The 12,556-nt window shown below is 55.2% G+C and overlaps 1 protein-coding gene and 1 long non-coding RNA gene across 2 annotated transcripts; both read right to left on the bottom strand.

The window, feature by feature from the left end:
- Positions 1–4,191: 4,191 nt before the first annotated feature.
- On the bottom strand, positions 4,192–4,843 carry LOC132322579 (uncharacterized). The gene is made up of 2 exons (XR_009485132.1): positions 4,748–4,843; positions 4,192–4,404 (listed from the first exon to the last, which is right to left on the bottom strand). It is a non-coding gene; the product is annotated as an uncharacterized LOC132322579 (long non-coding RNA).
- A 1,127-nt stretch (positions 4,844–5,970) lies between these two features.
- Positions 5,971–7,807, bottom strand: LOC132322282 (glutamine-rich protein 2-like). The gene is made up of 2 exons (XM_059836643.1): positions 6,915–7,807; positions 5,971–6,756 (listed from the first exon to the last, which is right to left on the bottom strand). The coding sequence occupies exons 1-2, from the start codon at positions 7,020–7,022 to the stop codon at positions 6,634–6,636; spliced, it is 231 nt and encodes a 76-aa protein (XP_059692626.1). The 5' UTR covers positions 7,023–7,807; the 3' UTR covers positions 5,971–6,633.
- Positions 7,808–12,556: the final 4,749 nt, after the last annotated feature.

Genomic DNA, 12,556 nt, shown 5'->3' on the forward strand with positions numbered 1-12,556 from the left:
TGCTGCCCGAGGTGTATCCATTGAGGCCTTTTAAAAAATAGCTACTTTATTCTTCAACTCCGTCTAGCCTCTGTTCTAGGTTGGCCTTCAGAAGGCATCAGTGGCTTGTGCCCCAACCAGCAGCTGGTCAGTGTGGTGGCAGCCGGGCAGGAGCTGGCCCTGCTGCCAGTGCAGGATCTGTGCCACAGGTACCAATGTCCCCTTGCTCTCTTCTGTCACCACCGTGGAGTCCTCGTCTGCAGCACCTGCACGAGCATCATGCCCAGACCACTGTGGAGGGCGGGTGGGTTTCATGATGCTGATGGTCAGACTGAAGCCTTTGCCTTTCCCCCATCCACTTTCACAGGTGAATGACTCTGGCCACTGCTCTGGCTGGGCGAGGGGCCAGTTTTGCTCACTCTCTGCCCCTGAGTTCCCCAAAAATCCACAATGAACCTCCCAAGTGCAAACACTTCCACCACCCCAGCAAACACTCCACTCAACAACAAACAGCCCCACTCCCTGCCCCCCCACCCCATTTAATTTTCCTTATAATACCAAATTTAACAATCATATTTCACTCTTTTGCTTCTCACTGGGAGAACAGAGGTATTTTTAGTTCCTCAGCTGTTTGTCGGTGGAAGCATAGCCCAGAAAAACAGGGAGAATGCCCCTAAAAGATTTGTAAAAACTCATCTTGAGGAAGAAAATGGGCTTTGCTGGTGCTGCTAGATGTCTCATAATAAGGTTTTGCAAGTGGAAACTTTCTGCTTAGGATTTGTAGAGAATTTAGAGGAAGTGGGTTAAAACCATGTTTCATGTCTCTGAAGATCACTCAGGATTGGGCCTTTTCAGGGCTTTGTATTCACTGCCAGGATGTAAACAGGGGTAGAGGCCACAGACAGAATTTCATCCCCCATTTCACTGCCTACGAGTGAATAGAAGGGGAACAAAACTAAATGAAACAGTATCTTGAAGCAGCAGAAACTTGTTGTTAGGGCTCAACCACGTAATAAAGTGCTGTTATCAGCAAGCCCAGACAAGACTGGGCAGGTCTCTGCCTCTTGGAGACCCAGTCACTCCTTTGCTGCCAGAATTGCCTCCCCATCCACATGCACTCTTCACCTTGGTCTGAGGAAGAGGAGAAACTACCAGGAAAGGCAGTGACTTTTATCTTTGGGACCTGAATTTTAGACAAGGACCCTGACAAAACACAGGTCACAGCAAAACCCACATTACAGCCCTGCTCAGTTGTATAATTAGTTTTTTTCCCTGTTTGGCTCATGGTGAGGTTGGTCTTTCCTTGAAAGACAAGGTCCAGTGATGTGTAAAGCAAAGCACTTCTTTGCAGCATCCTGCTCCAACAGATGAGCTTCCAGCACTCCATCCACTTTTCATCTGAAAAGCTTTATGGATATTTAATTTGAAAGTCCATACAAAAAATAAACAACAGAAACCCCTGCCTTATTGTGTAGCTCAATAGCCCTACAGCTGGCTCTCTGGCACTGGGGTGGTGAGGAATTCAGCCTCTTTTTGCTCAAGGGCAGCTCAACAGCATCCTGTCACAGATGGGAGGGCAGATGGCTGGGTGTGGAGGGTGCACAGCCCCCACTCCTTGAGCAGAGCCAGCAGATGCACCTTGCAGCCTTCCCACATGGACCCTTGGACCCCAAAACCCTCCTGAGTGACAGACACACCTCATACTGGTATGACAGAGGCTGTGGGGAGTAGCTGAAGGGGTTTTTTTCCCACAGGAGTCAAAGTTTTTTTCCGCAAAGCTGGAGCCCAGGGTGCATTTTGTGGGGATTTGGGGCTTCAAGATGAACATTCCCGGGGGAAGTTTCAGCCATTGCCTCCTGCTTCTCTCCATGCTGCTCCTGTTCCACTAACCCCACAGGATCAGACCGAGTGGGAACTGTGCATCCAAGGGAAGTGCAGCAGGCATGGAGGGGCAAACCTGAGTGAGGACTGCAGGCCCTCCACCATGGTAGGGGCGTTAATCTTCTCCTGCTCCTCATTGAGGCCCATTGTAAGCGGAAAGAGGTGGATTTTGGGAATGGGTTTACAACTGTTCAGCTTTTTATCAACTGTAAATAATTTGTTGGTGTTGATGGGTGCTTATGAAAATGGAGATCAAAGGGCAATTTTTAAAATCAGCAGCTTGTTGCGTCCAGAAGGCAGAAAATACAGCTCCAGGCAACCGGGGGGTTCTGTGTTTTTAATCCTCTGGTTTGGGGTATGTTTGCTCCATTTTGGGCCTTCTCCCCAAGAAGGCCCAAAATGGAGCAAAGGGAGCAGCTAGCATGGTGGGAGATGGGGATTTTCCACCTCGAAACAATGCCCACAGGGAAGAAATCCCCAAGTTAGGGAGGAACTTGGTAAAGAAATGGTGGCCTCTGTACTGCTGCCTTGAGGAGAAAGTGCTCCCCAACCCCTTTGTTTTTGTTGGGGGTTGATAAACCCCCAAACCCTTTGTTTTTGAGAAGACTGTCCCCTCTTAAGTGAAAATAAGACTTGCTGTTTTCAGCACTAGCAGTGGACATAGGGAAGAAACAGCTCCAAAAATATCCCTGCACCCTTCCAGAATTAACCTGTGTGTGCTGCTTGGGGGGGAGGGAAGGCTTAAGTTTTTCATGTGTCCCCAGTTTGCCCAGTTCCCCCCTTCTTACCCAGTTTTTTGGGATAAAATTTCATAATTTCATTTAATTTTTTCCATTTTATAATTTCTCCTGCTCTGAGAAGAGGCCTTTTCTCCCCAGAATGAAGCAAAGCAGGATGTTTCTCCCTCCAAGTCCCTTCATTGCTCAAAATCCCCTCCGAAAAGCTACATCTGAAGGTTTATTTAAGCCAAAAGGGCCCTTTTTAAACATAGGATGAAAGACTATAGTGCATTATAGGGCCTCAGCAGCATGAATAGAGCTGATAGCTGGGTGGAGCAAAAGAGATCTGAATTTTAGGTAATTTTTAAATTTTGCTTTCTGCTCTGTAACATAGTCACTGTATGGACTCGTGCTTTAGACCTGAATTTCCCACACAGAGGAACTTCCCCCTGGAGCTATGGTGAGCCAGCTGTTCTTTGCTGCTCACCCAAATCCTCCACACAAAAACTCACTTACTCCAAAAAAGAGTAAGAACTGAACTTTGTCTTTAAATAAACTGGTTTAGCTCAGTGATTTATTGTGTCACTCATAACCTGGGACTGATGTCTTAAACAAGGTGGTTTTAAGCCACACTGCAGTGCTGTCCCAGGTGGGATCCTCCAGGGAATGGGGACAGCCAGAGGTGAGCATATTCTGGGAGAAATTGATCTGTGAGAACAAAGACATCTAGGATGGAGGGTTGAGGGCTTAGGAGGAAAGGGACCTGTGTGACTGGCTGGGGACCCAGGAGGCCAGGGAGCTCTGAGGCACACAGATGACATGCAGTGTTGCAGGTCAGGGCTGGGTGACATACCCACGATGGGGTGGGCCCGTGCCCAGCTCCTTGACTCTCACCTCCCCCTGCACACTTTTGTCTGGGTCAGGGCCAGAGTTCACCACTCTCATGTCTGTCCTCAACAGCCAGCCCAGGGGAAGAATGAACTTCTTTCTACTGGCACTTTTGTTTGACCAGCAGTGATTGATGTGACTGGCCATAAAATAATGGTGCCAAGAAGCAGGACACTGATAGCTGGAAGCAGGTCTAAGCCCACTGTGAAGACCAGGTTAATGCTGTAAATGCAGCGTCCTGGCAGGAGTCAGGAAGGTGCACTCTAGTTTCCAGGCTACGAGGAGGTGCTCCAGCTCACTCCTCACTCAGAGTGTAAATCATGGGTGATGATGATGATGATGATGATGATATTAAACCCTGCCCTGAGCCTGATGCGGCAGAGGGAGCAGTGCTGCTTGGGCTCATCTCAAGGTTCCCCAAGATGTGCTCACTGCTGCAGCCTTGCCAAAGCTCAGTTCAGGGGCACCAGCAGCATGGCTGGGGGGCTACACCTTTTGCACCTCCACAGCCCGTGGGTTGGGGCAACTCCAGCCCCTCCACCTGGCTCAGGGACACCCCCCACATACCCACATGACCCAGTCTGGGGCCTCACCCCTAACTCTGCTGCTCCTGTCCCCACCAAAACTTCGCCCTTCCCTGCGGCACCTGTCCAGCTTTAGGGAGGCAGCTCTGAAGTGAGGGGTTAGTTTTGAAATCAGTCTTGCTTAGAATATCTCAAACACAGCAGGTAAAAATACTTTTATTAACTTGAAAAGAAATCCCTTTGGACAGCTGTCCTGATCCTTTATTTCATGCAGGGCTCCAAGCATCCAGTCACAGCTGGCTGCCTGGCTACTGGTTCCGTCCCGGGGGACTCGATCTGCAGCAAACGCTGCAGTGCCCGGCATCAGTCTTCAACATCTGAAGCTGGCTGGTCCTCTGCCCAGGTGGTGGGGCCTGGGGACAAAGGAGAGGGGTAAGTGCCTTGAAGCCCAGGAGCATCTGCGTGGCCAGAGACTCTCAGGAACAGGGTACTGGCCCCTGTCCTCCAGCATATGGGCTGTTTTCCCACACTGGCCAGGGCCATCTCCACACTGCACTCCCTCTTGAAGACACCCAAGGATCAGCTGTCCCATCCGCCAGTTACCCCCTCCATCCTGCTTCCACCCCTCTTCAGCCTGCCCCAGACCCCAGACCCTCCCTGCCCCTGCCCAGGTGTGCAGACAGAGCCCTGCTCACCCATCACCAGCAAACAGCTGGTGCTCTCTCCCCCCAGCACTGGTGTCCTGACAAGCCATACCCAGCTTATCCTGTGCCTCCTTTGCCACCTCAGGCCCGTGCTCCTGGCCCTGATCCACGCAGTCATCTGTGCCCAGCAGCTCAGTCACACCAGGCTGGGAAAGAGAGAATGGCTGGCTGCAATGTGGGGCTCAATTCAGCATCCCCAAGCAACACTCCCCACCTATCTCTCCTTGAGGAAACTGAGGTAGGGTGGCTTCCAGATGCTCAGCATCTCTCTTCCAGCCTTGTTCCTCCCTGATGTTCTTCCCTTCACCATCCCTACCTTTTTGGAGAGGTGTAGGACATCCTTTGGTGGTGCACTGGATGTGTCCTGACCCTTGCTGCTATGCAATTTGAGGAACTTGCTATTGACCAGCTTCCTGTGGGATGGAACATGGAGATGCTCATTGTCCAGCACCGTGGTACCCTGAGCTTCATCCCACTGTTCCAGAGAGGGTGGCAGAGGGTGCTCCCTAATGACAAATATCCCTGCTGACTCCCCTACAACTGCTGCAGGAAACCAATGCCTGTCCCACTGTGCTGAGTCCCCTCCAAACCTGAGGTCAGGCTAGGACCAGATACAACTGATAATATGTGGCTTCAGTGCCACTGAGACCAGGGCTTGAGCACTGCAGTAGGGGCTGTAAAAGCCCAGACACCTGGGGCAAGTACAGCTGACCCTCCGTGGCCCCCTCTGCTCCCCTATCCTGCCCAGGCCCCTGGCCCCCTCTGCCCCCATTCAGGGCAGAGATCTCCCTTGCCAAGGCAGGACTGTCCAGCATACCAGAGGCCAGTGACGGGTCCCCATGACCCCTACCTGTGACCGTGCTGTTGTGCTTGCTTCTCTGTGGCGCTGGTAGAGGGCTGTGCAGTGTGGCCGCAGGGCAGCGATGGAATCAGCGGCAGCGTGTCAATGTGCCTGCGGAGGGCAGGAGCCATGGGTGGGTGACAAGGGACAAATAAGCCACCCCAGCTTTTGGCAGAGCACCAAAACCTATAGACTTGTACCCCACAGCACCACTCTGCCTGCTGCCCTCAGGGAGGTGTTCCTGGAGGGAACACTCCATATCTGAAAGACACGGCTTCAGAGGGGGCTCAGCAGAGTCAGGCCCTCCAGATCCCTCAGCAGAGTCTAAACCCTGTGCCTGAGACAGCAGGGCATCACCAGCACCCATCCCCTGTCCCACCCACGCAGCCCCAATATACCGGTGCCGGGTGCTACTCACGGGCCAGGCACCTGCATGTTGAGCTGCCGGTCGCAGGACAGGCACTTGAAAGGGACCAGCAGCTGCCTAAGGGAGAAAGGGCTGGGTAAGCTCCTGACAGGGCTGCAATGCACACAGCCAGCAGCTCACAGGCAGCAACATTGCTGCAGGGAGCCTCAGTGTTTGCAGGAGGAGCTGTGGCATGTTGAGCCTGGTTTTCTTCCCACCCAAGGGGACAAGGAGATAAGCTTGCCTTGGCAGCTCTGGAACTGCTGAACTGTGGCTGTGGCGCACAGCTGCCCAGAGCAGGCAGGGATATGAGGGGAAGGGTGCAGGCACCCACACTGCCATCCAAACCAGCTCTTCTCCTGGTGTCATCGCCTTGCCAGTGCTCACAACTCCCCTGCATCTTACCAAGGTGGGCAGGTCTAGACTGAGGCATGTGGCACCATGTGTGGTACCCTTGTCCAGGCAAACAACCCTCTGCACCCACACCATCTGGTCTGCACAGCTCCGTTTTGCAGATGCCCATTCTTGTGCCTCCTTTGATGTGGGGAAGCTGACACTGATGGGTGAAGAAGGTGTAGCTGCTTTGTCAGCATCCCTGCGGTTTGTTGGCTACATTGTTCTGATGCCAGGGTACCATCCAGGAAGGAATGAGGCCAGTGCTATTGCCAAAGTCAGTACCATCCCACTTCACTCACTGCTTAATTCCAGCAGCATCGTCAATCTCTACCGTCAACTCATCCTTGAGATCCTTAATGGTCTTTGCCCAGGTATCCTCTAGCTGCTTCTGGAAAGGCCCAAGCTCCAGGCGATCCAGCTGTGGACAGACGCACACCCTTAACCAGCTGCTCCAGCATGGAACATGGTAGTCAGCAGGGAAAAGCCAGCAGAGGGGAAACCTCAGAGGGAGGCTGCCTCAGGCTGCAAAGCCCCCCAAGAGCCAGTGTTGTACCGTGAGGATAAGGCACCCCTCACCTTGGAGTCCAGGGCGTCACTGAACCGCTGCTGGGCCTCCTGCCAGCGCTGCTCCTGACCTAACACCCGTCTCAGCAACTCCTGCATCCTCTCCTCCAGACGCTCCATGGTTTCATCAAAATGGGCACAACTGACTTTGCTGCCCAGGGCAGCTTTGTCCACTTTCTAGCAGGGAGGAAAGGCAGGAGAGCGGTGGGCAGAGGTACAGGGGACAGGGCAGAGTTACAAGAGGCAGGGCCAGCATGTGTTGGGGACAGAGGCAGAAACATCCCTGTGGGGCCATCGTGCCCTTTTCAGGGCTGTGTGGCCTGCTCACCCCATCACCCCCATGGGGTCAAAGGGACTTAAAGAGATAGACAGAGGGACCTGGCAAGGGATCTGCAGCCAGCCGGGAAGTACTCACACCCTCCCCCTTCCCCATCCAGGCCAGTTTGCCACTGCATGCCCAAAGGCCAAAGTGCATTTGTCACCCTGCCCAAGATCCCTTGGGCTGAAGATGGACCTCTCAAGACCATACCAGCAGCAGCAGGTCCTCCTTGTCTGCTTTCTTGTCGAGACCCTCCAGGGACCGGAACAGAGCCTTCCAATACAAAAAGGATCTCATGACACCACAGTAGGGTCAGAGCTGTGTTCTGGCCAGCCAGTGCTCCCTGCTCTTTGGGAAAGGCCTTTTGAACCAACAAAGGGCTTGCGAGCAGGTGGGCAGGGGATCAGACCTCTGTGTGATCAGACCAGCCTTGGTGGGCCTGGGGGATACTTTGACCCTGTGGGGGTCCAGCCAACCTCGATATCTTTCTGATGCTGGCGATGGTCATCCCGGAGACTCCCCGTGACGTAGCCGAGCTGCTCACAATCCCCTTCCACCCGCACAACAGTGGCCTGGATGCTCTTTAGCAGCTCCTCATCCTGTTCCAGGGAGAAAGATGACAAGATAGTGTCATGCAAGGGGTATCTGGCTGCCCTCAAGGACAGATCTGGGTTACTTGGCCATGAGCACTCAGTGCCAGCTGGACATCTGTATCAAGGCTTTAATTTCCTGCCAAACTCCCAACCTGTCCAAACCAAGCTGGGGAGTAGCAAGGGGCTACTCTACATTACAGTGAGTACAGACAGAGGGTCCTGATACAGCCTCCCAAGCCCCTCCTCCACATTGCCAGCTGCCCACCTGGGTCTTCTCTTGCAGTGACTTCTGCACCTGCTGTGGCACCAGGGAGTCCACCTGCTGCTGGAGCCTTTCACAGCGGTGTAGGAGCTTCCTCACAAGCTTGTTGTTGGACTGTGACTCTCCTTGCTGCTGCCTCCCAGTCTCCATCATTGTCCTCAACTCATTCAGCTGCAGAAAGGGGAGATGGAATAGATTTTGAGATAGAATGGATGCAGCCAGCAGAATCTGGTGCCCAGATGGCGCTGACCAGGCAGGGAATGCGGCCAGGAACCCCACAAGGACCAGCCTGCCATTCAAGACAACAGTTGGAGTGTTGCCTCCAAACCTCACCTGCTCCTGAAGCTCGTCAGCTGTAACCACCTGCTTCAGTGTGGCCTTGGTAATATCCTGTCTCAGCTCCTTCTGCTCCTGCTTAATCTCCTGCAGTGCAGGCCTAGCCAACAAGATGAGGGCACAGGCAGGCTGAGGCTCCACAAGGCCACTTGGGAGGTGAGCTTTGCTCTCCAAACCTGATGCTCCTTGGGGATTGCCACCCCCCATACCTCCCAGCTCCCCGGCAGCCCCATAGGATACAAAATCCTCTCCCCATCCTCTTACTCCAGCTGTAGGGGGATCTCGCTGGTGCCATCCACTTCGCACTCGGCTACAGTCACACCCAGCTTTCCAACGGCATCCTGCAGCTGTCTGATCTGGGAAGGGCGGTAGTGGCAGAGGCAGGGCATGGACCCCATGGTCTCCTTTGCCTGCCTCCTCTCTGCCAACTCCCTCTGGCATTCTTGCAGCCCCGTTTGGGACTGCGATGGGCTTACCTTCTCCTTCTCACCCTGCAGGTCTCTGGCCAAGAACTGCAGGGTGGACATCTGGCCCTGGAGCTCAGATAGGTCTTTGAGGATGCTCTCCATAGCTGGAAGGCCTGCTTGGAAACCAGCTGTCTCACAGTGGTGCCACTTTGGGCACTGGGAGTCCCTGTCCACATCCCAGGGGTGCCAGGGGTGCTCTGCATACCATGGCTCTGCTCCAGCTTGTCCATGTCCGAAGTGTGGGGCTTGGCAAGGACAGGCTGGTCGTGGAGGACCAGTGGCTGCCCGGTAGCATCCTGGAGGTTCCCCTGGAGTGGAGTGAGAAGAGGGACTGCAGTCAGGACCATCCACAACTGGATGCAGGGAGGCAGGGAGGGCCCAATTCCCTCCTAAAGGCAGCAGCTCACCTGGCCAAGTGCTTCCTGGATCATCCGAATGCCTTCTCCCATGCGGGACTGTGTGGCCTTCATCTCATTGATCTCCTTACAGAGATCGTTGCAGAGATCCGTGGTCTAGGAGAGGGGGGGTAGGGGGGATGAACCTCAGGGGAGGTCCCTGGGGACCTGCAGGACCTTTGCCTGCACCATGGTCTGTGGGAGCACAGCCAGATAGCGGGGCACTGTGGGTTGCACCCTCCATTCATCTGGCACGGCTGGATGCAGCCGAACCTCCAGTGCACAGAGAGGTCACTGGCTGCTGTCTCACACCTGCAACATGCTGATGGTGGCAGCTCACCTGGCCAAGTGCCTCCTTGATCCTCTGGATTTCCTTTCCCATGTTGAACTGCATGGTCTTAATCCCAGCTATCTCCCTGAGGGCCTCCTGGGAGAGACAGGTGGTGGGGGTGAGCCCCAGGCAAGCAGCTCCCCAGAGACTCCCACTCCTGTCCTGGGGAGCTTATGGCACATCCTGGGTCAGCAGGAAGACACCCAACATGGGACGGACCCAAAGTGCCCAGAGCAGTGTTTCAGCCCCAGATTTTCTCTCCAAATCTCCCTCCCTTTCCCACAATGAAAGTGAACATGCTGCTAGCAGCTTGGGCTTCAACCAAACCTTCGCATAAGGGCACAGACCCCAGAGGCATCTTGGGGGAAGCAGCCAGGGGGGTGGGAAAAGCCTCTACCTTGGAGATGCCACTCTCTTTGGCTTCAGTCTTCTCCATCTGTCCCATGTCGGCAGAGCCTCTCTTGGTCCCCTGCAGCTCATCGTCCCCCGGCGGCTGGGAGGGCTGCCCTGTGTCCCATGCCCCAGTCTCGGTGCCGGTCCAGCCTTCCTCCTGCTGCGGGCCGGGGCGTGATCGGGCGGGGTGGCTCTGCCCCGGCACTGGCGCGGCTTCCTGGGCCCCCTCCTGGGGGATCACGTCCTGCAGACCCAGCAGGCTCAGGTGTTCCAACATGACCCTCAGCAGTCTGCGGAGCGCCTCCAGGTTGACATTGACTTCGGGCGTCCCGATGGCGTCATCCAGCAGCTGGAACAGGCTGACTGGGGCCATGGCTGCTGCCCTGCCCGAAAACACAGCACCTGTCCTTCCTCCGCGCTCGGAAGGAAGCTGCAGCTAGGAATGTGGGCAGCCAGCGCCCTCCTTCCTCCTCTTCCTCGGCGTTCCTGAGCCCCGGTGGTAGGTGCCTGTGTTTGTGGTGTCGCTTGTTGCCAGGTAACGCCTGGCCCTGGCAGCCGGCTGTCGCGGAGTCGTGGAAGGGGCCGGATCGGAGGGACTTCTTACAGATCATCCCGTCCCATGTTTGCAGCTGTGGTGGGCCAGGGTCCCCTGGCTGAAGGGGTCGTCCCCGATGGCCCCCTTGTTCTTCAGCCACCCTACCTTGGACTGGGGGAACATGTGGTTAGGAACCCCAAAATTCCCTTGCCCCAACCGCCTCCGTCCCCTCAGGTGTCGCCCCGCCTTGGGCTGCCCCGGCACAGCGCAGCTGAGAGCAGCGATTCAGCTCTCACCGTGCTTCGAGCCATGGGGCCGAGCAAGGGTCGTGCTGGAACTCGAGTGCTTCAGGGGCAGCCTGGACACACACACACACACGGACACATGGCCTGAGTTAGGGACCCCCTGGTCAGTCTCAAAATCCCAGAAAGACGCAGGCAGCTGGATGTGGGGCAAGCAAAGAGAGGTGGTTTTGTCCACATCTGCACCCCCTTTGGGCTCTCAGAGACAGAGGACAGGTGGCATCCCAAAACACAAAACTCCCAGGTGTTTGGGGTACCCACCACAACCAGGAGGGGACATGTACCTGGGCAGCTCCCCAAAGAGCTCCAGATATTGGTGTGCCCTCCCTCAGATGGTCTCTGAATAGGACCTAGATGGCCCCCCAGGACCAGGATGGGATGCAGGTGTCTGGGCGACCCCCTGCAACCAGGAGGAGACCCCTGTGTCTGGGGTTCCCTCCAAGGCCAGAAGTGGAACACTGGCATCCAGGCAGTCCCCTCACAACCGGAAGAGGACCTAGGCATCATTTTTGGGTTCTGAGGGGAGTCACTTGGGGGGCAGTGGGTGGGGGTTTCCCCATCACCTTCTGCACAGTGTAGTGGGTGCCCTTGGAGTTGCTGTTATCCTGAGGGGACTCCCATTCCAGCATCACATTGAACTCCAAAACCTCCTTCACCTCCACATGGAGGGGGACAGCCACTCTGTGGGGCAGCTGTTGCCACTTGACCCTAAGGCCCCCAAAATAGTCCTCAAAACCAGTCTCCATGGCCCACAAATATCCCCCATGGACCACAAATACTCCCCCAGAATGCCTGTCCTAGCACATCCAGCCTCTAAACCACACCCCAAAGCACACTGCTCCTATTGCTCCCAGTGCCTCTCGTCCCAGTATGGCCCAGTGGTCCCAGTACCCTCAGGCCAGTGATGCCAGTAGTCCTACACTAGGACTCCCAGTATAGCCCATCTCAGTGCTACCAGTGCCCACTGAGAACATGCAATGAGGATGCCCTCCCAGGCTGCCAGCAAGCATGTCCTACCTAGCATGGCCAGCCCAGCTCCCCCATGCTTGTGCTTCCAGTACGCTCAGTCCCAGAGCTCCCACTAGTCCCTGTGCCACTGGTGACATGCAGTGGGAATGCAGCTGTGCCTAAGATCTGCTTTGACACAACCAGGGTTTACAGCTCAAATTTTAAATAAGTCACCGCTTCTCTGGTGAAAAACTTGTAAGTGATTCTAACTCCCTGGCCCTGACCCTGATACAGCAGGTTCATTTAGGGGGAGTAGAGGGCCATGGAGCTGGGAACAGGGCCACTTCAGTGTGAGGATGTCACCTGCCCATGACCCTCAAATGGCATGTCCCCTGAGAGTCTGAAGGTGCCTGACCTCACAGGATCCTATACCAGTGCCCAGAGGTCCTTGTCCCCAGGAAGTGCCCATCTCCGCTGGAGGTCTGCAGCTAGGAGCAGTACCCTGAGATGGGGCTAAGGGTCCCCATGGGTCTGGGGCAGGTCACCAGGCTACGGTTCTCATGGGTCACTGGGCACCTTGAAGACCTTGATCCTGTGAGGGGCAAGTGATGCAGAAGGGGTTTGTGTGGTGATGGCAGGATGAGGGCACAGATCCCATGGTGTCTCAGCATGGGGGTCCACTGGCTGCCTCCTGCCTGCCCATGCACCACTAGTCAGTTTCTGTTCGTATCAGAGAATATTAAAGAACAAGTGAATTGCATATGTCACGGTGG

Source organism: Haemorhous mexicanus, chromosome Z (assembly GCF_027477595.1).
Source record: "Haemorhous mexicanus isolate bHaeMex1 chromosome Z, bHaeMex1.pri, whole genome shotgun sequence".
Lineage (NCBI taxonomy): Eukaryota > Metazoa > Chordata > Aves > Passeriformes > Fringillidae > Haemorhous > Haemorhous mexicanus.